General features: G+C 48.9%; 1 protein-coding gene across 1 annotated transcript in view; it reads left to right on the forward strand.

Annotated features, from left to right (window-relative positions):
- The window catches only part of MYO10 (myosin X), a 341810-nt gene that overhangs the window by 132604 nt on the left and 183874 nt on the right, over window positions 1–25332 (forward strand). Inside the window, exons 4-5 of the mRNA XM_074987822.1 lie at window positions 2654–2841; window positions 24340–24474. Of these exons, the coding sequence (XP_074843923.1) occupies window positions 2654–2841; window positions 24340–24474 (323 nt within the window). The remainder of the gene's footprint in view (window positions 1–2653; window positions 2842–24339; window positions 24475–25332) is intronic.

Consider the following 25332-nt stretch of genomic DNA (forward strand, 5'->3'; position numbering starts at 1 on the left):
TCCTTGCCAGCAAGTTAAGGAAGTATGGATTGGATAATTGGACTGTAAGGTGGATAGAAAGCTGGCTAGTTCGTTGGGCTCAGTGGGTAGTTATCAATTGCTCAGTGTCTGGATGGCAGTTGGTTTCAAGTGGAGACCTGGCGGGTTAGTTCTGGAGCCAGCTTTGTTCACCATCTTCATTGACGACCTGGATGAGACGAATAATTACACCCTCAGCAAGTTTGCAGATGACCCTAAGCTGGGGAGAGAGGTAGATACATTGGAGGGTAGGGATAGGGTTCAGAGTGACCTGGACAAATTGGAGGATTGGACCAAAAGAAATCTGATGAAGTTCAGCAAGGATGAGTGCAGAATCCTGCACTTGGAACAGAAAAATCACAAGCACTGTTACAGGCTGGGGACCTGCTGGCGAAGTCAGTTGTTCCCAACCTTTTCAGTAACACAGCATGCTTCAAAGAGACAAACAGTTCCATGGCACACCCACTTTTTTCAGCGGAATCGATTCCTCATAAATATCCCATTTACTTACATTTACTATGGTTACGGTCTCACTAGAGAGTAGTGCATACAATACTGGGATGTTGAGTGGTCAAGGAACCACTGCAAATTTCAGTGTTTACTCAGTTACTTGGTGGGGTGTGATATGTAGAGGGACATGAGGAGAAGGAGGCTCCAGAGAGCAGGCTCCCTTCCCCACCAGCCTCCTGGAACAGGCTCCCACCTTCTATCCCCGCTGACACAGCTGAGACGAGTGGAGTGGGCTCTCCACGAGCCCTCGTGGGCAGGGAAGCAGCGTTTCAGCTGCCTCCCAGTGCAAAGGGGCTCCTGTGGGATTGGCATTTCCCCTCGTGGTGGCTCTACAAAGAGCAGCCGTGGTGCTTGAGCCCCAGCAAGTGTGGGTCATCAGTTTCTACCCTCCTCATGCAGTGGCTGTGTAAAGGGCCACAGGAAGGGAAATTGAAATTTTATGGCACACTTGGGCAGTTCTCATGGCACACCAGTGTGTTACAGCACACTGGCTGAAAACCACTGGGATAAGCAGCAGTTCTGCAGAAAAAGACCATGGATTACAGCAGATGAGAGCAGGAGTATGAGCCAGGAGTGTGCGCTTGGAGCCAAGGAGGCTAACAGTATATTGGGGCACATTAGTATTGATAGTGATTATTCCATTTTATTTGTCACTGGTGAGGCCAAACCTGGAGTCTTGCATCCAGCTCTGGACCCCCATTACAGAAGGTGCGTGGATGTGTTGGAAAGAGTCCAGAGGAGAGCAACAAAAATTATTAGAGAGCTGGAGCACATGACCTATGAGGAGAGGCTGATGGATTTGGGCTTCTTTAGTGTACAGAAGAGATGAGTGATGGGGGATTTGATAGCAGGCTTCAGCTTCCTGAAAGAGGATGGAGAGAGGCTGTTCTCAGTGATGACAGATGACAGAACAAGAAGCAATGGTCTTAAATTTCGTTGAGGGAAGTCTGGGTTGGATATTGGTGGTGGGTGGAACACTTTCACTGGGAGGGTGGTGAAGCACTGGTATGGGTTACCTTTGGAAGTGGTAGTGGAATCTCCATCCCTAGAGGATTTTAAGTCTCAGGTTGACGAAACCCTGGATGAGATGATTTAGTTGAGATTGGTCCCGTTTTTAGCAGGGAGTTGGACTTGATGACTTCCTGAGGGCTCTTTGAACTCTATGATTTGTGTAGGAGGGAGTTTTATGATGTGAGGAAGCAAAAGGCCTGTATGTGGCTACTTCATGCCCTGTTTGCAACCTTGGGGGCAATAGATACGGGATAAAGTTTGCCCTGAAAAATAGAGAAGACAAAGGGGAAATAAAGAAACACTAAGGGCTTATATACCAAGGGAAGTTTAATTTGGGATAAGTGTTCTGAATTTAGTATGCAGTAGCTATTCCTGATTGATTTGTGTGAATGCTCTTGCATAGTACAGTGCCTTATTCTTAATTAGCTTAATCTAAGATGGATTGAATTTATTCATCATAAAATTCCCACAAATCAGTTAATTGAGAATAGCTGTTCCAGAATACCTTGCTTTGTAGCCAAGCCATAAAAAAATGAGTGATTGAAGACCTGTCTTTGGGGTTGCTGACATCATACCTGTGGTAGCACAGTGTGATTGGCACAGCAACAGGGGCTTCTCTTCTAATATAGTAGCTGGATTTTGGTGTTGTGGACAGTTCATTGGAGTTCAAAAACTGCTTATGGGACACACGCATAGTGTTAATAAAGTGTTATTAACATAAAGTGTTAATAGCTTAGAATTTAGTTCTCCAAGAGTGTGTGTGAAAAATGCTTTTACTAGGCTTTGTTGACGTTTGTATGCATTTATAATGATGCTAGTGCTAATCTAGGCTAATCCACTGGCCTGGAGATGTTATACTGCAGAATTAGAGCCCAAATGGGCAAGGCTGGTAGAAATGTTAAAGAGGCTGCTGCTTTTCTTTTAAGCTTGACATACTAGTATTAGAGCAGAAGGCAGACAGTATACTGTATATCTGTAACAGAGAGTGCCCTTGCCACATGCCAGGCCTTTGCAAATGTAGGGTAAGTTCTGTTTTTGCCCCTAAACAGTTCACTGTATAGCCTTAACACACCCACATTTAATCCTAGTATACTGTTTTGTGTGTCTTTTGTAGACATATATTGGTTCCATTGTTGCATCTGTGAATCCCTACAAGACCATTCCGGGACTGTATGATCGCACTGCAGTAGAGCAATATAGCAAACACCACATGGGGGAAATTTCACCTCATATCTTTGCTGTTGCTAATGAGTGCTATCGATGCCTATGGAAACGTCATGACAACCAGTGCATTCTCATCAGGTAAGATGCTACTGTATTAATTATTCCTGGCCCTACTGCTGAGCTTTAAAGGTAAATTGAAAATGAATGTTTGGAATGCTGGTAGCAAAGCACAGAGGGAAGGGCATGTTCTGATCTGACCTTTCCTCCTTAACCTCATTAATCATTAAGTCTGTGCAGATGTAGAATTATTATGTGATCCTAATCAGTCCTTGAAAGAAGAAGCATTTTTTCTTATGTATGCCTAGCAATCATTTCATGGAAAGATGTCTGAAGTCCACACAAATTTTTGGCTATTCACTTACCTCCTTATTTCTCTCTAAATGCTTCACTTTCTTCATTAGTTTCTGCCTTAGTGTGCAGCCTGATAATTTGTCATCACTTGTCTTGAAAATTGCATCCATCAAACCCCCATACCCTCAAACTGTGGGGATCCTATAAGTAATGATAAAGTTAACCAACTCTTCCGGTATTTACTTCAGTGTGATGAATTTTTCTTGTTTAACACAGTTCTGTGTTGGTTTGCTGGTGATGTTACACCTTCTGCTGTGGTCTGCTGTTTGTTTGGTAGACTTCAGAACTGCAGCTGGCACTTCAGTCGGGCTCACTGTTTAGTCGCTGCTTTGCACCAGGTAGCTTGGAAGAAATGAGTCTGCTCTTCCTGGAGGCAGATTACTTCTCCTACTGAGTGACAGGCTGCAGGGCAAAGCCAAGGCTGTCTCTGCTCCGGGCTCCTGCTTGTCCATTCTTCACATACCTCAAAAAGATGGGGAGAAACAGCCTTGTGACATCTGTTTGCCCCACTCCTCACAAGGTTTAGTGAGTGGACGGTCTGAAGGCAGGAGTATGAAGCTCTTCACGGCCGCTTATATCCTGTGCCCACCTGGGCTTTGACTGGGCTCCTCATTGGAAGCCTCACAACTTTGTAATGTAAGAAAGTAGCTTATTCATCTTGTAGAGGAAAAATGAAGACAGAGTAAAATCAAAATCTCTGTCTGGCGTAACCATTAAAGTTACCCTGTGGCAGAGTAGGAAATAGGCCCCTGGATATTAATGTAAACTGCTGATGTAACCCCCTCTGAAGCAGAAATATTAAAACTCATGCATCATTGGATTTCTTGCTCTTGCTTCCCTACCTTGCTCTCTTTCTTAGAGGAAAATAACCTTTTGAAACAAAATATGATTCCTGGACTAAGCCCTGGGATAGCTAGAATTGAAGCAACAAACAGCTGATATCAGCTGAAAAAGACAGGTCCCCTGTCAGGCTGGAACCAGGAAAAAATGGGTGCACATCACTCTTAATCGAAAAGGGAGGCTGCCTGACCATTACATAGGGAGTATGGTTCAGGCAAGTAGGATCCATAGGGCCTGATCTTGGTTTCTGGAAACTAAATGGTTGCAGTTTTTCTTATAAGGGACATTTGAGTCTCAGACAGCATCTCTTTTCCCTCCATGGAAACCCTTCTAAAAATGTGGAGCTCTAATATTATGAGGGATATGGTGTGTTTGGGTGGGAAGTGGTCATGTGAGAGTCATTTCCCTCCAAGCAGCAGAGGTTTCCCCATATCAGAGAATACTGATCAGCTGTGTTAGTTTTTCTTGTGAAGGCCACTGAGTTGGCTCTTTTAATTTAGAGACATGCTCTTGCTGGAAGTGTAACCCAGATTGAATTACATTGCATCTTAAATGTCTTCAGTACCAATCTCCTAAGCACCCTGGACACTTACTAGTGGGCTTTATGTAGCCCTGACTCCCCAGTAGCCTTTCCCCACAGTTAAGGCTTGATGAATGAACAAAAGGTTAGGTTTCAAGCCACCCTTAAGAAGCTCACCGTTTCCAAGGGCTAGCCTTAGCACATGGACCTCCAAACAGACAGACAAACACAAGCTCAGCACACAGTATTTTTCAGGTAACCAGCAAGTGCCCCCCCACAACACATGCACTGCAGACAACCACTTACCCCCAGGGTCCCATAATTGCTCCTGGAGAATCCCACATGAAATTCCCTGTTCACTACGCTGAATGAACCTGCAAGAGAGGGAAATCTTAGCAAGTACTATTTGAAGACTATGATGTAACACAAGTATTGTACACAAGTTAAGCTGAAAATGAAGTTAGTAGTCAGCTTTTGGATCCCAGTAGATTGCTCTTGTTCATTGTTATGTTGTATATCAAAAATTGTAGGAGGTTAGAACTGCATTAGAAGGTATTTAGCACATTTGGAATTGTATAGGCATAAAACACCCCCTAGAGGACTTAGTTTTTACAATTTTTGGAGAAGACTGGTGAATATAATGGTTTAGAACACAGTTTAAAAACAAATATGTGGGATGATTTTAAGTACTATGATTTTTTTCTTTAATTGGAGAGTTAATGTCACAAAACGGGTATGTAATGTTACTAGGACTGACTGAGATTGCAAAATAAACCCAGTATTTATTAACACATATAGTCATCTTTAATGTGGTGTGCCTGTACCCTAGCCCCCCTCTTGGAAGGGTGCATGCTAAGCAGGTGTACTGGCTGTCATGGGAACTTGGAAGCTGCTAACTTCAAAGCACTCAGAGGCAATGTAGCTGCGGGTGTTTTTAAGTACGCACCAAACTTCGAATTTCTCTTACTCCCAAAACTTTTTAGTTTAGTTTATAATCTGGGCAATAGAGGAGCAAATGGATTTAATTCATTTTATTATTCGCACTGTTGAGCTGCACTGGCAAAGGCTCCCCCATGCTCAGAGCCAGCCTAATCCCACTGCCATGACCCCTACATCCACATCTATACACAGTCTACTCTGGCATCTTTCCTTTCTGCCCCCACTTCTCTTTCTGACCCACTCCACCCCCCACCACAGGTATGTCCACAGCACTGGCAAGCCCACTGTCATCTAAAACAGAGCAGATCTCTCCAGCATCTGTGCCTTCTGCCAAACCCACTAGAAAACAGCACCACTTGCACTCAGTGCAACAAAGTGCTTTGCGTACGACCAGGGCGAATACTCCTCCCCACTCTCGGACTCCAGGGGGCACAGCATAGCGTTGCCACAAGCACAGCGCATCATGGTTCCATAGCAGTCGGTACTGAGAGATCCGGTGCTGACACTGGCACTGACTAGACAGCAGACTGGGCCAGCACCATCTCATCATCACCAGTTGTCACCAGGGCCACCGACTTCACCATGCTTTTCCCACCATTTGATGTCATCTTTCTCTGATGCCAGACCTCCAATGCTGGGTTCCAAATCTGACGGTGTCATTATATTTCACTCTCAACATTCCAGCCCTGTACACCCATGCCAGGATGTCCCACTAGCACTGGTTGCCACACAATACTATCCACCTCCTCCATGGAACAACTGTGGCCCTTGTGGCATGAGCTGTCATGGCACTGCCATACCCAGTTGGCACTGTCATCTGTATTGGAATGGTGCCCACCTTCACCACGGCGATTCACAGTGCCGATTCCTCCATCAGTGCACCCCATCACTGAGGGGTCTTTCTCCAAAGGGGAAGGAACCTCTCCTCTGCACCCATCTTCCTCATCACTGGATGATGTGGTGCTTGCCTTGTCCCCTCCCTTGACTGATGATGCCTGGTCATTCCAGGACGTTTTCCACTGGGTGGCACAATCTTTAGACAAGGACGCTCAGGAAACCCCATTTAAATAGTACTGGCTCCTCCACACAGTACAGCTTTTGTCACTTTCCAGGGTAGTGCTTCCCATGGATGAGGCCGTCATGTACCCAGCGACAGTACTGTGGTGAACCCCAGCTTCCATCGTCCCCGCTAGCAGATGGGCCAATAAGAAATACTTTGTGGCATCCAAGGGAGCTGAGTTTTTGTTTATTCATCCTCCTTGTAACTCGTTGGTAGTAGACACAGTCTGTAATGAAACAGTAAAAAATGGGACATTATGGATCGGCAAGTATACTCTTCTGGCACTCTCTTCCCTCATGCCACTAATCATACTGCCATGCTAGCAGACTGACTTCAGAATTACTGTAAGCCTCAGGAGCTGGTACCAGCGCTACTTGAAAATCCCCACAGATGCTCTCTAATATCATTGAAGAGGGTCATACATTGCCACTATGGCCCTATGGTCGGCCATGGCCATAGCCGACACAGTGGTACGTGTCACTTCCTCGGCAGTAATCATGCCTCGCAGCTCGTAGCTCATCCTCTTGGGGGTATTGAAAGAGTTTCAGCACAAGGTTGAGGACCTCCCATTTGACCACCAGTGTCTCTTTGCAGAAAAGACTGACGATGTCCTCCATTCAGTGAAAGACTCTAGGATGATATTGTGCACCTTGCGGATGTATAGACCACCCAGCTAAATGGGCTCAGTATTTCCCATTCCAACACCCTTGGAACCAGTACTAACCATCCCAGCAACAACCTCGATTTCAACGCAACTCCGATGTTCTGGAAGACAGCATCAAAACTAATAGTCCTCGACATCCCGTTCCCAACCCTCCAAGCAAGAGTTTTGAGGGTGTGGTTGAGAGTCAGATCCAGCATTCTCAACAGTGCACCACACAACCATTCTGCCACCATCTCCACCCTTCCTTGCTTGGGTGGGAGGCCATCACCACAGGCAAATGGGTTCTGGGTTCCCCTTCATCTCTGTTCCCCCTACCCACCCCCCTACCTCATCCCTCTTTAGGGACCCTTCTAACAAGATTCTCTTCAACCTGGAGGTCCAACACCTCCTCAGTCTGGGGGTGGTTGAACCTGTTCCCTAGGAAATCCAGAATAGGGGTTTCCGCTCCACTTATTTCCTCACTCAGAAGAGCAGGGGATGGAGACTTATTTTAGGCCTGCGGACACTTCTGGATGGTTACCCTAACAACCAGAACAGTTGGTTCTCAGCTCTCGGCTTACAAGATGCGTATTTCCTTGTCACCATCCATCCGGCTCACAGATGCTTCCTCCGTTTCACCTAGTAATATAGAGACATGCCTATCTCATAGAGCTGGAAGGGACCTCATGTGGTCATCAAGTCTAGTCCCCTGCACTCAGAGCAGGACCTATTACCATGCTTGACAGAATTTTTTTTAATTTATTTGCCCGAGATCCCTAAATGGCCTCCTCAAGCATTGAGCTCACAACCCTGGATTTAGCAGGATAGTGTTCAAACCACTGAGCTCTCCCTCCCCCTTTCACATTGGGCACTCACACTATCAATACCAGGTTCTCCTGTTCGGCATTTCCACGGTGCCACGAGTGTTTTCCAAAACCTTGACGGTAGTGGCAGCTTATCTTCATCAGCAAGGAGTCATCATCTTTCCTTACCTGGACAGCTGCCTCTTTCAGAGACCATCGCTCCCTGAAGCACGACACATGGTGCACATCACCACATGCCTCTTACTCAGTCTGGGCTTCCACATCAACTACACACAGTCTGTGATCCATCCTGTTCAGACTGTGGAGCTGATAGAAGCACACATTGACACGTCACAGGCCATGGCTACTCTGCCCATTCGAAGATTTTGCACTCTGTGCAACGTCATGTGGACAGCATGTCTGTCCCCTACCACTATGGTATGCTCCTGCCTAGCACTATGGGGCCATATGGCTGTCACCACTAAGGTGATTAAGTTAGCCCAGCTTCACATGCACTGTCTTCAGTCATGACTGGCCTCATGCTGTGCCCCAACCAGAGGCCCATGTTCCAAATTGGAAGCTTCCCCTCCACAGGTTCTCACTTGTTTTCAGTGGTGGATATGGCTGGGCAATGTTCTCACTGGTGTGCCTTTTCACCAGCCGTGTTGGTCACGCTTACCACAGACGCCTCTCTCTTCTGCTGGGGAGTGTGCCTTGGTCATCACACAGTACAGAGCAGGTGGTCATTGATCAAACTAATGCTCCACATCAACCTGTTGAAACTCCGAGTGGTCTGCTACACCTGCAAACACTTCCAATGGTTTCTGGTGGTCAAGTCAGTCAATATCTTTACTGACAATACCACTTGCATGTATTTCATCAACTGTCAAGTGGAAGTTTGTTCACAATCTCTCAACGCAGAAGCCATAAGACTGTGATCCTGGTGCATGTATCTGGGTTGGCTCACGGAGGGGTTCCTCCCTCTTCGGGTCAGTGGGCAGCCACTCTGCCCCACTGCTGCAGACACCAAAACAATCCCCACAAGTTAATAGTTTCTTAGCCCAGCCTTACTTCAGGTGGGTGAGGAACAATCATTCAGCCACCCAGCCTTGCGTCAGGCGAGTGACGGGGGGAATTAGTTCAGACGCCTGCCTTGCTTCAGGTGGCTCATGGGGGTAATAGCCTGAGTCAGGGCCTAGCCCTACATCAGGGCAGTGAATGCACAATCTCAATGCACCCAGGCCCTAGCTGGCACGGGCAGCAAACAAACAGTCTCCAGTGGGCCCAAGCCCAGGTTCAGGTCAGGGCAGCAAACAGTGTCAAACACAGTTCAAGAGAGCCCAGGCCCAAGCTCGGGGTGGGGCAGCAGCCACAGTTTCCAACACAGTTCAAGAGAGCCCATCAACAATATGTCTCCTGGCTCAGGACAGGTGCAGGCAGCTGGCCTGAGTTAACAGAAAGGGAGAGACTGTCAGTGGGTCAGTGGTGGGGGGATGTGGCGCTGCCCACTCCACTGCATCCCAGGCCAGGGCCCTGTGCAGCAGAGTGGTCTGCTGTGAGGGTCAGCAGGGATTGAGACTGCAACACGCTGCCCAAGGACCTTTAACAGTCCTCTCTGCCCCTTGGGCTACTTCTGTTCTCCTGCCTCTGCACATACCTGGGTGTTTGGTCAGGCTCTTGGGATCTCACAGGGTTCCAGGTCCAGCTGGGGTCCAGGTGGCCCTTTCCAGGCCTCTGCAGCCTGTAGGTCCTGCTGCCTCAGCCCAGGTCAAGGTGCAGGCCAAGGCCGATGCTCAGGTTGGTCGTTGGGGTCAGGCTGGTCTTCTGGGTCAGGCCGGTTTCTAGGGGGTACAAGGGATGCCAGGATTGGCAGAGGTCCAGATGGTCCAATCCAGTCTGTGGTCCTTCGCAGTTTGTCAGTCTTCCAGGCAGGGAGTACAAAGCAGCCCTCTGGTTCTTCTGGAGGCTGTGCCCCAACTGAGTCCTCAGGCTGGGCTTTTATAATCCTGGCCCCACCTGCTGACTTCCAGTCAGGTGACTGGGAGGGGCCAGGCTCAGTTCCAAATGGCTCCCGGAGGGGTTCCTCTCCCTCTGGGTTGGGGTTGGTCACTTTGCCCCACTACAGTGCATTTGACACCAGATGACTCCAGTGGCTACGTGTCTCCATGGAGTTCTCAACATGACAGCTGATGCTCTCAGTCATGCATTCACCGACCATCACAAATGGGAAATAGACATGACTGCCCTCAGCCAGGTGTTTCACCTATGGGGCTGCCCTCACATAGATCTGTTCACCACCAAAACCAACAGAATATGCCACCGGTGCTGTTCCAGAGTGGGACTTCGGAGATGGGCCCTTGGGGATGCCTTTAACATTGTGCAGAATGTACCTCTTCTTTATGCCCTTCCCTCCCCCATTCCACTTATCCACAGGGTGCTACACAAGGTCACAAAAGACCAGGCCCTCATCATCCTAGCAGCCCTGGCCTGGCCCAGACAAACTCGGTACCCTTACCTATTTCGGATGTCAGTAGTGGCAGTAGTGTGAAAGTGTGGAGTTATTAACAGTGGTTTGTAACCTAACCTTTAAATCCGCTTCGGTACCCAGTGACTGGAAGACGGCCAATATAACGCCAATATTTAAAAAAGGCTCCAGAGGAGACCCTGGCAATTATAGACCAATAAGTCTAAGATCAGTACCAGGCAAATTAGTAGAAACAATAGTAAAGAATAAAATTGCAAGGCACATAGAAGAGCACGAATTGTTGGGCAAAAGTCAGCATGGTTTCTGCAGAGGGAAGTCGTGTCTAACTAATCTATTAGAATTCTTTGAAGGGGTTAATAAACATGCGGACAAGGGGCACCCAGTGGACATAATATACCTAGATTTCCAGAAAGCCTTTGACACAGTCCCACACCAAAGGCTTTTATGTAAATGAGGCGGTCATGGGATAGGAGGAAAGATCCTTTCATGGATCGGGAATTGGTTAAAAGACAGAAAACAAAGGGTTGGAATAAATGGTAAATTTTCACAATGGAGGGGGGTAACTAGTGGTGTTCCCCAGGGGTCAGTCCTGGGACCGATCCTGTTCAACTTGTTCATCAATGATCTAGAAAATGAGGTAAGCAGTGAGGTGGCAAAGTTTGCAGATGACACCAAGTTGTTCAGGACAGTCAAAACCAAAAGGGATTGTGAAGAACTACAAAAAGATCTCCGCAAACTGAGTGATTGGGCAGCAAAATGGCAAATGAAATTTAATGTGGGTAAGTGTAAGGTAATGAACATTGGGAAAAATAACCCAAATTACACATACAACATGATGGGGTCAAATTTAGCTACGACAGATCAGGAAAGGGATCTTGGAGTTATAGTGGATAGTTCTCTGAAGACATCCACGCAGTGTGCAGCGGCAGTTAGTAAAGCAGACAGGATGTTAGGAATTATTAAAAAAGGGATAGATGATAAAACAAAAGATATCATACTTCCCCTATATAAAACTATGGTACACCCACATCTTGAGTACTGTGTGCAGATGTGGTCTCCTCACCTCAAAAAAGATATATTAGCATTAGAAAAGGTACAGAAAAGGGTGACTAAGATGATTAGGGGTTTGGAATGGGTCCCATATGAGGAGAGGCTAGAGAGACTGGGAATTTTCAGTCTGGAAAAGAGGTGATTGAGGGGTGATATTGATAGAGGTATATAAAATCATGAATGGTGTGGAGAAAGTGAACATAGAAAAATTATTTACCTTTTCCCATAATACAAGAACTAGGGGACACCAAATGAAATTGATGGATAGTAGGTTCAAAACTAATAAAAGGAAATTTTTCTTCACACAGCACACAGTCAACCTGTGGAACTCCTTGCCGGAGGAGGCTGTGAAGGCCAGGACTCTATGGCTGTGTCTACACATGCACGCTACTTCGAAGTAGCGGCACTAACTTCGAAATAGCACCCGTCGCGGCTACACGCGTCGGGCGCTATTTCGAAGTTAACTTCGACGTTAGGCGGCGAGACGTCGAAGTCGCTAACCTCATGAGGGGATCGGAATAGCGCTCTACTTCGACATTCAACGTCGAAGTAGGGACTGTGTAGACGATCCGCGTCCCGCAACGTCGAAATTGTGGGGTCCTCCATGGCAGCCATCAGCTGGGGGGTTGAGAGACGTTGTCTCTCCAGCCCGTGCGGGGCTCTATGGTCACCGTGTGCAGCAGCCTTTAGCCCAGGGCTTCTGGCTGCTGCTGCTGCAGCGAGGGATTCATGCTGCATGCACAGGGTCTGCAACTCGTTGTCGGCTCTGTGGATCTTGTGCTGTTTAGTGCAAGTGTGTCTGGGAGGGGCCCTTTAAGGGAGCGGCTGGCTGTTGAGTCCGCCCTGTGACCCTGTCCGCAGCTGTGCCTGGCACCCTTATTTCGATGTGTGCTACTGTGGCGTGTAGACGTTCCCTCGCAGCGCCTATTTCGATGTGGTGCTGCGCAACGTCGATGTTGAACATCATCGTTGCCAGCCCTGGAGGACGTGTAGACGTTATTCATCGAAATAGCCTATTTCGATGTCGCCACATCGAAATAGGCTACTTCGATGTAGGCTTCACGTGTAGACGTAGCCTATTAGGGTTTAAAAAGGAGCTTGATAAATTTTTGCAGGTTAGGTCCATAAATGGCTATTAGCCAGGGGTCAAGTATGGTGCCCTAGCCTTCAGTACAAGGGCAGGAGGTGGATGGCAGGAGATAAATCACTTGATCATTGTCTTCTGTTCTCCTTCTCTGGGGCACCTGGCATTGGCCACTGTCGGCAGACGGGATACTGGGCTGGATGGACCTTTGGTCTGACCCAGTATGGCCATTCTTATGTTCTTATGGCTCCTTATGTGTTTCATCCTCGTCAAGATTTTGTGTCTTGGGATTTGGGCCACATTCTGCTTCCTGATCTCCTCAAACTTCATCTCCATGCTTGGCTCCTTCACGGCTTCACAGTGCTGAAACTGCATGCTCTGAGGGAGCAAGGAGAATCCTCATCAATAGTAGACGGGAATCGACACGCAAATCTTACCTTTGTAAGTGATGATGGTTTTCCCACTGGATGGACTTGCATCACTTTGTGCCTCCTCACGCCACGCCCTTGCCTGTTCTTCTGGACTATCTCCTACCCCTACATGAGTCAGGCCTTAACTTCAGCATGGTTTGGGTGCACACCACGGCTGTTGTGGCTTTTCACCAGTCCAAAGAGGGGCCTTCATTCTTGGCACATCCTATCGCCATGCGCTTCCTAACGGGCCTTCAGAACATGTTCCCATCAGTCCACCCCTAGTTCCCATATGAGACCTTAATTATGTGCTTCACTGCCTTATGAAGCCACCCTTTGAGCCCCTGGTAAAGTGCTCCTGGGATCATCTTTCAATGAAGGTCTCTTTTCTTGTGGCCATCACATCAGCCGGGCACATTGAGAGTTAGCTGCCCTAATGGCAAAGCCTCCCTACACTGGCTTTGCCAAAGATAGTTACCTTGTGGCTTCACCTTGAGTTCTTGCTCAACATTCCCTCGCCATTTCACATTAACAAGCTGATCCACTTACCTGTGTTTTTCCCAAAGCCTCATTTTGAACCAGCACATGCAGCGTGGTATAGGTTTGATGTCCGTCAGGCATTAGCCTTCTATGCTGACCGTATGAAGCTGTGGCACACATCTCCCTGGCTTTTCCTGTCCTTTGTGGAATGGTCCAAAGGCCTGCCTGTCTCCTCCCAAGACTTTCAAAGTGGGTTTCTTCCTGTATCCACACCTGCTATGCACTTCATCGGAGAGAGTTGCCAGGTGCTGTCACGGCCCATTCAACCCAGGCCATGTCTTCCACTACTACTTTCCTCAGGAAAGAATTTGCCTCTAACAGACATTTGCAAGGCAGCCGCATGGTCTTCCAGTAACACGTTTGCCTGACATTACACTCTCTCGTCTAATATCTCTTCCTCTATCCAAGTGAGCCAAGTTTTACTGTCTACTGCAGTAGTGACTGAGCTCCAAACCCACCTCCATTCTGCAATTACTGCTTCATAGTCATCTGGAGTGGAGCACCCATGGGGAAGGTACTCATGATGGTTCTTTGAGATGTGTGTCCCTGTGGGTGCTCCACTTCCCTCCCTTCTTGCCCTGCTTTGGATCAACTTGCTCCCTTTGTCGGGTAGAGAAGGAATGGAGGCTCTCACGCTGCGCGTGCTGGAGAGCACAAGGAGGCGCTTCTGCACATGCGCAGCGTGGGAAACCACAACTATGGAAGACTCTGAGCGCCAGCGTGAGGATGCACCAGCTCCCAGAGTGGAGCACCCACAGGGACACACATGCCTCCTCCACTGTTGTTTTGCAACCGAGAAAGGTAGTGCCTTCTTGCAGCTTTCTGTGCAGGCCACTGTTTCTGACAATGAATGCGTCATGCAACAAGAGTAGACTTCCCCACTGCAAACTGATTGGCAACCCAGTGGTAGCAATCGAGGGTTGCCAACTTTTACAGAGCAGTGACAGCACACTTCTCCATGGAGAGAGCACCTCTCATTTGGATGGCCTTGTGTTGCAGTTAGGGTGACAGCTCAACAAAGAGCTCAGGGAAGGCGGCTTTGCACACCCTAAAGTTCTGTAGCCATTGTTAGTCATCCTACACTACAGGACAATGCGATCTCACGCCTCTGTGCTGGTCTCTCTGGCCCAAAACCAGCTGTCCACAAGGAACAGGTGCTCTGCCAGACTCTGTTGCTGTCTCATCCTGTAGGACATGAGACAGCAATGGATCACCTCCGTCTCCTCTTCCCCCTCCTCCACTTCTGTCACCTGAAACAGCAAGTGCAACAGCAGGTCCATTGCAGTGTGTTGTGCACATTGCCTGTTGCACAGCTTCCCAAATCCGTGATTGCGCTGATAGGAAAGTGAGGAATGTGGGATCCATGTTTGCTGCCTGCAGACATTGGTGTGCTGGTGCTCTGGCAGTTTCAAATAGCGTTCAAGGGAGCGAGAAGCCTCGGGAGGATTCCAGGAAGAACAGTAACTGACAGGACAAATTTCACACTCCCAGGAAATCTTACACTCTCTGGGGACTTCCCACAATGCCTTGGGAGAGAGTGAGACACGAGGCATGGTGAGATACATGCCCAAAATGCATTGCTGTAGTTTTGAGCTGTGCCCTTTAAATGTGAATCCTCCGTTTCGCAATGCTGTGGCAGTGTGAATGTGAAGTCGTGTCTTATTAATCTATTAGAGTTCTTTGAAGGGGTTAACAAGCATGCAGACAGGGGGGATCTAGTAGACATAGTATACTTAGATTTCCAGAGAGCCTTTGACACGGTCCCTCACCAAAGGCTCTTATGTAAATCAGGTGGTCATGGGATAGGAGGAAAGATCCTTTCATGGATTGGGAACTGGTTAAAAGACAGGAAACAAAGGGTAGGAATAAATGGTACATTTTCACAATAGAAGTAGGTAACTAGTGGTGTTCCCCAAGGGTCAGTCCTGGGACCAATCTTGTTCAATTTATTCATCAATGATCTAGAGACAGGGGTAAGCAGTGAGGTGGCAAAGTTTGCAGATGACACCAAACTGTTCAGGATAGTCAAAACCAAAGCAGACTGTGAAGAACTTCAAAAAGATCTCAGCAAACTGAGTGATTGGGCAGCAAAATGGCAAATGAAATTTAATGTGGTTAAGGGTAAGGTAATGCACATTGGGAAAAATAACCCTAATTATACATACAATATGATGGGGTCAAATTTAGCTACGACAGATCAGGAAAGGGATCTTGGAATTATAGTGGATAGCTCTCTGAAAACATCCACTCAGTGTGCAGCGGCAGTCAGTAGAACAAATAGGATGTTAAGAATAATTAAACAAGGGATAGAAAATAGGACAAAGAATATCTTACTTCCCCTATATAAAACTATGGTACGCCCACATCTTGAGTACTGTGTGCACATGTGGTCTCCTCACCTCAAAAAAGATATATTGGCATTAGAAAAGGTTCAGAGAAGGGCAACTAAAATGATTAAGGGTTTGGAATGGGTCCCATATGAGGAGAGGCTAGAGAGACTGGGACTTTTCAGTCTAGAAAAGAGGAGACTGAGGGGCGATATGATGATAGAGGTATATAAAATCATGAATAGTGTGGAGAAAGTGAATACAGAAAAGTTCTTCTTCGAGTGTCCCCGTGGGTGCTCCACCATAGGTGACGGCTTGGCCGGCGCCGCAGATCGGATCTTCCAAGCAGTTTCTGCCGGACCGCGCATGCGCCGGCGCGCGCCGCTCCCTGGCGCACTCCTGGCCATGTGCGCGATCCGGTCCCCGCCAGTTCCTCTCAACCGCCGTCGGCTGCAGACGGAATCCGACTAGGCTAAAGCCACATAGCGTATTCAACGACTTTATTTGTTTTCTCTTTAAAGTTTTTCAGTTCTTTAGGATACCATAAGTAACCGGTTGTTGTTTTGTAAAAAAAAAAACAAAAAAAACAAACAAACAACAAACAAGCTACGGAGGGACAGCTCAAGCCAGTCCCAGTAACAAGCGCCGGAGGCCGGGAGCTAGGGCCATCAGCCCTCCTGCGGAGGCAGGCCATCGGACGGGGAAACAGCACAAAGAAGTGCTAAGTACCCACAACAAACTCAAAGACTCACCAACAATGTCCTCCTCAGGCTTTAAAACATGTGAGTCCTGCCGAGAGGCGATGCCAGTGTCCGATGGGCACAGTCTATGCATAAGGTGCCTGGGGGAGTCCCATGTGGCACAAAAATGCGCCTTCTGTGCAAAGTTAACGACCAGAGCACGGAGAGACAGGGAGATGAGAATTAAACTGCTGCTTCTTGACAAGGCCCTCCAGCCAGACGTGCCGGAGCGGCCGCAGCAGGAGGGACCCTCCGGGGCCCTTAGAAGGAAAGCTGCCTCCCTCACTCCATCAGCGCAAAAACGGAGGAAAGTTTCTCCAACCCGATCCCTGCCGGCAGCAACAGTGAGCGGGACGGGAGGAGCGAGCAGCCCCCAGCCGCAGCAACAGCTGATCGGCGGCGGCACGGAGAGCCACGTGGAAGCGGCTCAGCCTCCGATGATCAGCCAGCCGCCCCGCACCGCAGGCAGGGCGGCGGCGAAGCAAGCGCCGGTACCAGCGGCACCGCAGGCAGCGGCACCGATCCCCGGGGAACCGGCGGTGCAGAGCGCGCAGGCACGTAGCCTGCAGGCGCAGAAGGACTCCGCACGTGCGGCACCGCCCTCGAGCGTGCCTAGCACGGTGCCGACGGGGCCGGGATCCCCCGCCCATCAGGGGGCGGAGTTACCTCCTCAAGGGAGGGGGAAGGCTGCACACAAGAGGAGGCACTGCAGCCCCTCTCCAGACAGGGCTGTGGAGCTCTTTTCTCACAGCCCTCCGCTCATGTTGCAGACTCCAACCAGAAGGCAGGGGCCCCCCCAGCCTACCTGGAGCCCCCTTCTCCTTTCCTGCAATCAGCCTCCCCATGGCTGGCACCACCCTCGCCCTTCCTGGGATTTGAATCGCTGGACTATTATGCAAAATCGCTCTCTCCAGTGTCTCGACGATCCCCCTCTCCCAGACACACAGGGTACGTGCAAAGGGAATGGTCAAGGTCACCTTCCCAGGAACAGTGCCTATACTGCCATGGTCGTCCCTACCACGCGGGGCATGGACACCATCGGCAATCTACCAGGGAGAGATCCCCACATATTACCTCGTACCCCCGAGGGCAATCGCGATCGGGGACGGAGACTCAAGCATCCCAGGGGGGACTGGCCGTGGACCCACGAGATTTTCCCTCGCAAACCTCCAGCGAGAGGGCGCACCATCACCATCAAGAACCGGAAGGGTCCAAAGAAATGTACCCCAGCGGTTCCTCGTTTTCCTCCCCGGATGAGGCCACGGCCTTAGGGGACGTCCATCCCAAGGACGATCTCAAACAGTTTCAGGAGCTGTTTAAGAGGGTAGCTTTCACGCAAGGCATCCAGACAGCACAAGTGCAAGAGAAACATCATAAGCTCCTTAAAAATTTGAGCTCCCCGGCCTCCTCCAGAGTAGCAATCCCGCTTGATGAAGCGATCTTGGAGTCCGCCACTACCATATGGCAGACCCCGGCAACTATTCCGCCTGTCCAAAAGAGAGCGGATAAGAAATACTTCGTGCCGGCGAAGGGCATGGAGTTCTTGTTTAGCCACCCCCAGCCAAACTCCTTGGTGGTGGAGTCCTCGCAGCAAAGATTAAAAACATCTCAATCTAAAACAGGGGGAACGAACAAAGATGCCAAGAAGCTAGAGCTGTTCGGCAGAAAGGTCTACTCCTCCTCCACTTTAACCTTGCGAATGGCAAATTATGCAGCGCACTTGGCAAACCATAATTTCGACAACTATGCCAGATTAACTTCCCTCATGGACTCGCTTCCAGAGGACAAAAAGCCGGTCCTCAAGGCCATAGTGCAAGAGGGCTACGCGGCTGCGAGGATGGAAGTTCAGATTGCTTTGGACGTTGCGGACACGGCAGCACGTTCCACAGCAACTGCAGTGGTGATGCGACGGGAGTCCTGGCTCCAGACCTCGGGCATACCGAGGGATCTGCAGGCGAAGATAATCGACCTTCCCTTCGACTTGCAGAAGCTGTTTGCTGAATCAACTGACTCGGTCCTTCATTCCAGTAAAGATTCAAGAGCCACACTCAGGACCCTGGGGATTTACACCCCTCCATACTCAAAGAAAAGGTACTACCCACAGCAAAGGCGGTACCAATACCAGCAACAGCGCCCCCAGTATCACAGGGGTTACAAGCAAGGGCGGCATCAGCAGCACCAGCAGTACAGAACCCCCAGGCGACTCTCACAACAGGGCCGTCCGTCCTCGGGGCGGGGCCAAAGGCCTCAAGTTTGACATACAAATCCAGGGCTGCGCCATCACCACCATTGCACAAGATCATCCGAAACGACTTTTTCACCATCGCCTCCGACCATTCTACGACCAGTGGCAAAGGATCACCACAGACAAATGGGTGCTGGAGATCATAGCCACGGGGTACGCCATCCCCTTCCAGTTGCTCCCGCCGCCGCGACCCCTGCCCAAGCCCCACCCCCAGGAGGCCTCCCATGTAGCCAGGCTCAGGCAGGAGGTGGCCCACCTAGAGTTCATAGGGGCGGTGGAAAAGGTGCCGGAGCAACTGCAAGGGAAAGGGTTCTACTCTCGGTATTTCCTGACGGAGAAAAAGACAGGAGGCTGGAGGCCCATCTTAGACCTTCGTGGCCTCAACAGGTATCTGCGCAAGCAACGTTTTCGGATGATCACTATTGCCTCCATCCTTACAGCACTGGACGATGGAGACTGGTTCGCAGCCCTCGATCTACAAGACGCGTACTTCCACATAACCATTCATCCGGCTCACCGACGTTTTCTCCGGTTCATGGTGGGCAACGAACACTTCCAATACAAGGTCCTACCGTTTGGTCTTCCTCGGCCCCCAGAGTCTTCACCAAGACCTTGGCAGTGGTGTCAGCCTACCTGCACAGACAGGGGGTGTTTATTTTCCCGTATCTGGACGACTGCCTGCTCAAAGGGACCTCGAAAAGGGAGGTTCTCCGCATGATACGCGTCACAGCAAACACGTTCTCCGCACTTGGCCTGGTTATCAATCTGGCAAAATCAAAGATAGACCCCTCACAGGACATAGAGTTCATAGGGGCTCGCATAAACTCGGTCTCGGCGAGAGTATACCTTCCAGAGGCTCGCTTTCGAGCCATCGGTTCCCTCGTGCAGGTCATCACCTTCAGCCCTACGGTGCCGGTCTTGACGTGCTTGCAGCTGCTGGGCCACATGGCAGCGGCTACGTTTGTGGTACAGAACGCCAGGTTGCACATGCGCGGCATGCAACATTGGCTGGCAAGTGTATACAAGCCGGCAGTACACACCGTTCACAGGGTGGTGTCGCCCTCACCTGGGGTGCGCGAATCCCTGCAATGGTGGGTAAACCCCGGGAACTTGCTAACAGGGGTACCCTTTCATCAGCCGCAAATATCGGTTTTCCTCACTTCGGATGCCTCCCTCATAGGGTGGGGAGCGCACATGGGCGAAGAGGTGGCTCAAGGACTGTGGTCACCCACGGAACAGTCTCTGCATATCAATGTTTTAGAGCTCAGAGCAGTGTTCAACGCCTGCAAACACTTTCGAGACCGTATACAAGGCAAAGTCGTCGGGATCAGTACAGACAATACCTCCACCATGTTTTACATAAACAGGCAAGGAGGAGCTCGATCCCGTACCTTATGCGCGGAAGCAATCCGCCTATGGAACTGGTGCATCGCCCACGATATAATCCTGAGAGCCTCCTACTTGCCGGGCACGCACAACGTGAAGGCAGACCAGTTGAGCAGACGTTTTGCGCTCACCCACGAGTGGCAGATCCGTCCCGATCTACTACGGCCGATTTTCCACGCATGGGGGTTTCCCCAAATAGATCTGTTTGCCACTCAGCACAACAAACAGTGCCCACGATTCTCCTCCAGAGCAGGGCTGGGCCGGGGGTCCCTGGGGGACGCGTTCGCGATCCCGTGGGGAGGCCCCCTGCTTTACGCGTTTCCCCCCGCAGTGCTGATCCACAAGGTTCTGCAAAAAGCCAGGAGAGACAAGGCTCGGATGATCCTGATAGTCCCAACATGGGATCGCCAACCATGGTTCCCCCTACTCCTGCGCCTGTCGGACCGCCCACCGATGCCTCTTCCGGTGGCGCCGGACCTGCTCACGCAAGCCCAGGGGTCCATAGTGCATCCGCACCCCCAAAGCCTGCGACTGCAAGCGTGGCTAATCCATGGCTCAGCTCCCTAGAGAGCACATGCACAGTGGAAGTACAGCAAGTCCTAGAAAGTAGCAGGAGGACTTCCACTAGGAAAACCTACAAACAAAAATGGACTCGCTTCATGGCTTGGTGTTCTACCAAGCAGCTGGCCCCCCTTTCGGTGCCTATACCTACAATTCTAGAGTATTTACTGGACCTCAAGAGAGCAGGACTCTCGCTATCCTCGTTAAAGGTCCACCTGGCCGCCATCTCGGCGTTCAGACATGAGGAGGGAGGGCACACGGTGTTCGCCCACCCTATGGTTACCAGGTTCCTCAAAGGGTTGGTAAACCTATACCCCCCTCGGAAACCGATTCCACCTTCGTGGAGCTTGGACCTGGTGCTTACCACACTCATGGGACCACCGTTCGAGCCCTTGGCCACGGTTCCCCTTCGCCTCCTTACACTAAAGACGACCTTTCTTCTTGCAATTACGTCAGCCCGTCGGGTGAGCGAGCTTGCGGCAGTCATGGCAACGCCACCCTGCACTGTCTTTTCCAAGGAGGCGGTAACCATACGGCTGCATCCAGCCTTTGTTCCCAAAGTTTCTTCCGAGTTTCACATCAATGAACCTATTATTCTACCCTCGTTCTATCCAAAGCCTCATAACTCCAGCGAAGAGGCGCGCCTACACCTCCTGGATGTGAGGAGGGCGCTAGCCTTCTACGTAGACAGGACCAAGTCCTTCCGAAAAACGGATAGACTCCTGGTCTCCCTCGCTCCCAAATCTAAAGGAGAAGGTCTCTCATCGCAGAGAATCTCAAAGCACATTGTATCCTGCATAAAAATGTGCTACGAGCTCAGAAAGACTCCTTTGTCGGCCACTCCCAGGGCTCATTCCACCAGGGCGGTGGCAGCATCAACAGCCTTTTTCAAGGGCGTTGCATTGAAAGACATTTGCAGAGTGGCGACCTGGTCATCCTACGACACGTTCGCCAAACATTACGCCCTTCACAGGGTATTCCAAGAGGATACCCGTCTCTCTGCAGCGGTCCTCTCGGGGACCAGCTGCACATAATCCGATTACCCACCACCTATCTGGGTTACTGCTGGGTAGTCACCTATGGTGGAGCACCCACGGGGACACTCGAAGAAGAAAGAGAAGTTACTCACCGTAGTAACGGTGGTTCTTCGAGATGTGTCCCCATGGGTGCTCCACTTCCCGCCCATCCTCCCCGCTTCAGATCTCTGTTAGTGTTTTGCAGGGGCAACTGAGGCGGTTGGTCGAGGAACTGGCGGGGACCGGATCGCGCACATGGCCAGGAGCGCGCCAGGGAGCAGCGCGCGCCGGCGCATGCGCGGTCCGGCAGAAACTGCTTGGAAGATCCGATCTGCGGCGCCGGCCAAGCCGTCACCTATGGTGGAGCACCCACGGGGACACATCTCGAAGAACCACCATTACTACGGTGAGTAACTTCTCTTTATTTACTTGTTCCCATAATATAAGAACCAGAGGACACCAAATGAAATTAAAGGGTAGCAGGTTCAAAACTAATAAAAGAAAGTTTTTCTTCACACAGCACACAGTCAACCTGTGGAACTCCTTACCAGAGGACGCTGTGAAGGCCAGGACTCTAACAGAGTTTAAAAAAGAGCTCGATAAATATTTGGAGGTTAGGTCCATAGATGGCTGTTAGCAAGGGGTAAGGTATGGTGCCTAGCCTTTTATCGAAGGCGGGAGATGGATGGCAGGAGACAAATCGCTTGATCATTGTCTTCAGTTCACCTTCTCTGGGGCACCAGGCATTGGCTACTGTCGGCAGACAGGATACTGGGCTAGATGGACCTTTGGTCTCACCCAGTATGGCTGTTCTTATGTTATTTTTTGACTTTGCTTATTTTGACATTGAGCCATTGAAAAAAGGATTGTTGAAGAAAACATGTAGTGTAGACACAGTCTTAATGTGTGTTGATTCAGTCATTTTGTGTATGAGAGCCCTCAGCATGCAAAGTTTTTCTTTTACTGATCCTCTGTCCCCTGCAATAGTCCAAAGTTCAGACAGGTTTCCCCTTTACAATATATTACTTCCTGAGGAAAGATTAAAGATCTCCAAAATAAGGACCTCACGGACTGCTGTAGCAGTTGATCTTCCAAGGTTTGATTTAGCACACCAAAGTGGGATTGTACTAAATAGAAAGAGCAGGGCTCCACTTTCAATCCTGGTATACTTCTTCACAGTCTTGAAGAGTAAGGGAAGTCAATGGTAGAGTTTCTCCCATCAACCTCTGGCTGTGGGGACAGCAGGAAAAAATCAGTTTAGGAGAGAGACATTGATTCCAGCAAAGCAATTCATCACACAGCCAGAGTTGTGTGTGTTAGTTTGATGTTTTTCCCTGTAGTGTAGACCTAACCTTACTGCAGCTACAGCACTGAATGAAATGGGTTGGAACAGGTTTTATGTTACAGAATGCTGGAGGCAAGAGGTTAGTTGAAATATTAAGCATTGACTAACAAGAATCTGCTTCCATGAGGGTTTTTTAGGACTGAACTATCACAACACAGTGTAAGTATTGGAATAGTAGCACTAATGCAAATAAATGGAAACTTTGGAGTGCTTGATATTTTTTCATATTTTTATGACTAATCATTGATTATAAAACAACTTGCATTGTCTCGAAGATTTGTAAAGAAAGCAGCAGCAAAACTTAACTAAGCATAGTACCAGTTGTAGTAGAAATAGGAAGGAAAAACCTTTTTAGACCAAAGTTAAAAGCATTATTAGTACAGAACTGTAGCCAAATGCTGTTTCCAGTAACCCGCTGTATAAATCCAGAGTGACACCGTTGAGTTCTGATTCATACCAGAGTGACCAGCTGTTTACTATGTATTTCAAAGAGCTTGTCTGTGTCTCTGTCCCTCTCTGTCCTCCAGCTGAAGGACATGCATCTTTCGCTGGCTGTGCCCACTGCAGCTGCCATGGACAGGCACTTCTCACCTGGGCCCAAGCTGCTGAGGTTGAGAGAGGGCTGGTGTTGTCCTCTCTCCCTGGGGCATCCTGCAAACTGGACCCCTCATCCCTGCCCCCACACCAGAACAATAATTTAAATGAAGAAAAACAAAACTTATTTGAGTTGAGGACCCAAGCAACACTGTGTAAAGTTAGTAAACGACCCAAAATATGCTAATGAGGTGCTGATGTAAATTCCCGGTGCCTCATTAGCATAGGGTCACATGATTTGAAGTCTGGAAGAAAAATTTTCAGGAGGAAGGGGCCTCCAGAAGCAGGACTTCCTTCCAGAAGATCCCCCAGGGCTGTGCTGCTGCACGCTGTTTTGGAGTCTGGAAGAGCTTCTTCCGGACTCCAAATTGTGATCCTATGCTAATGAGGTGCTGGGAATTTCCATCTGTGCTTCTTTAGCATATTTCAGGCTATTTATTAGCAAAGTGGCATGTGTAGAAACGGCCATAGTGTTTTAAATCTTACTTATTCAAATTGTCATAGTTGGACGTTCCTTTGATCATGCCCTTCCCTTTGGCTTGTGAGTACCTTGATATAGGTCAGACCAAGGATTTTTTTTTTCCTGTGAGCGTAGTCAAAGGAGAAACACTTTGGTATGATTTTTTTTGTCTTTCAGTGGTGAAAGTGGTGCTGGTAAGACAGAAAGCACCAAGCTGATTCTCAGGTTTTTATCTGCCATGAGCCAACATTCGCTGGAACTGTCCTGTAAGGAAAAGACCTCCTGTGTCGAGCAAGCTATTCTGGAGAGCAGGTACTACATTCGCATCCTCATGCATGGCTTGTAGAGTTGCACAGAATGCAGAATGACTGGGTTAGAACCACCATCGAAGCTGAAGATATTTCAAACTAGACTGCTGCAAAAGCTGTGGAAAATAATCCATTGCTGGAGCTCAAGGAGCGGACAGATGAATCATCAGGTTTTTGTCATCTCTACTGTTTGTGGCTCTTGGAAGTTCTATGTTGCAGATGCTTATTCTTGGTGTATGAGGAGCTGTAGATTTACACTGCTGTTTTTTTCCTCACTGATTTATTTTCTCTTTTTAAATTTCATATATACTATGGGTTTTCCACTATTTCCACATCTATTTTAAATTACATCTCTGTTTTTTAAAAGTCAGAATAAAACTCAGGGGAGCTGCATAGATTTAAATTTTCTGTGCAGTAAGAAAATGAAGAGTTTTACTTTACCATTTTCCTTGTTTGGTAGAGATGTGTTCCAGAAAAAAAACTTTTTGGTATTTTTGTTTAGAGTCCAAATTTGTTTCCATTTGGAAAAAACCCTCCAAATCTCTGTTTATTGTTGTGTCAGTGATATTTACATACTGGGCAATAAATTAGGGTGAAGGGTTCCAGTAATTTCTTTCAGGTTGTTGGAAAGGAGGTTGTGTTGCATTAGAAGTGTATGTGGGACCCTGATGTTTCAGACAGCTTGCAGAATGCTACAGAAGATTTTACTCCTCTAGCTGTGGATCAGACATAGAATCTAAGAGGCTAGAGACTGAAAGATGGTTAGTGGGTTTTACACAGAAAAGTTCATGAGCTAATACATTTGTTAGTCAGTAAGGCAGAGTGAGCAATCTTTTTACATCGGGTCCCACTTCATGTCCCT

Source organism: Carettochelys insculpta, chromosome 2, assembly GCF_033958435.1.
Source record: "Carettochelys insculpta isolate YL-2023 chromosome 2, ASM3395843v1, whole genome shotgun sequence".
Lineage (NCBI taxonomy): Eukaryota > Metazoa > Chordata > Testudines > Carettochelyidae > Carettochelys > Carettochelys insculpta.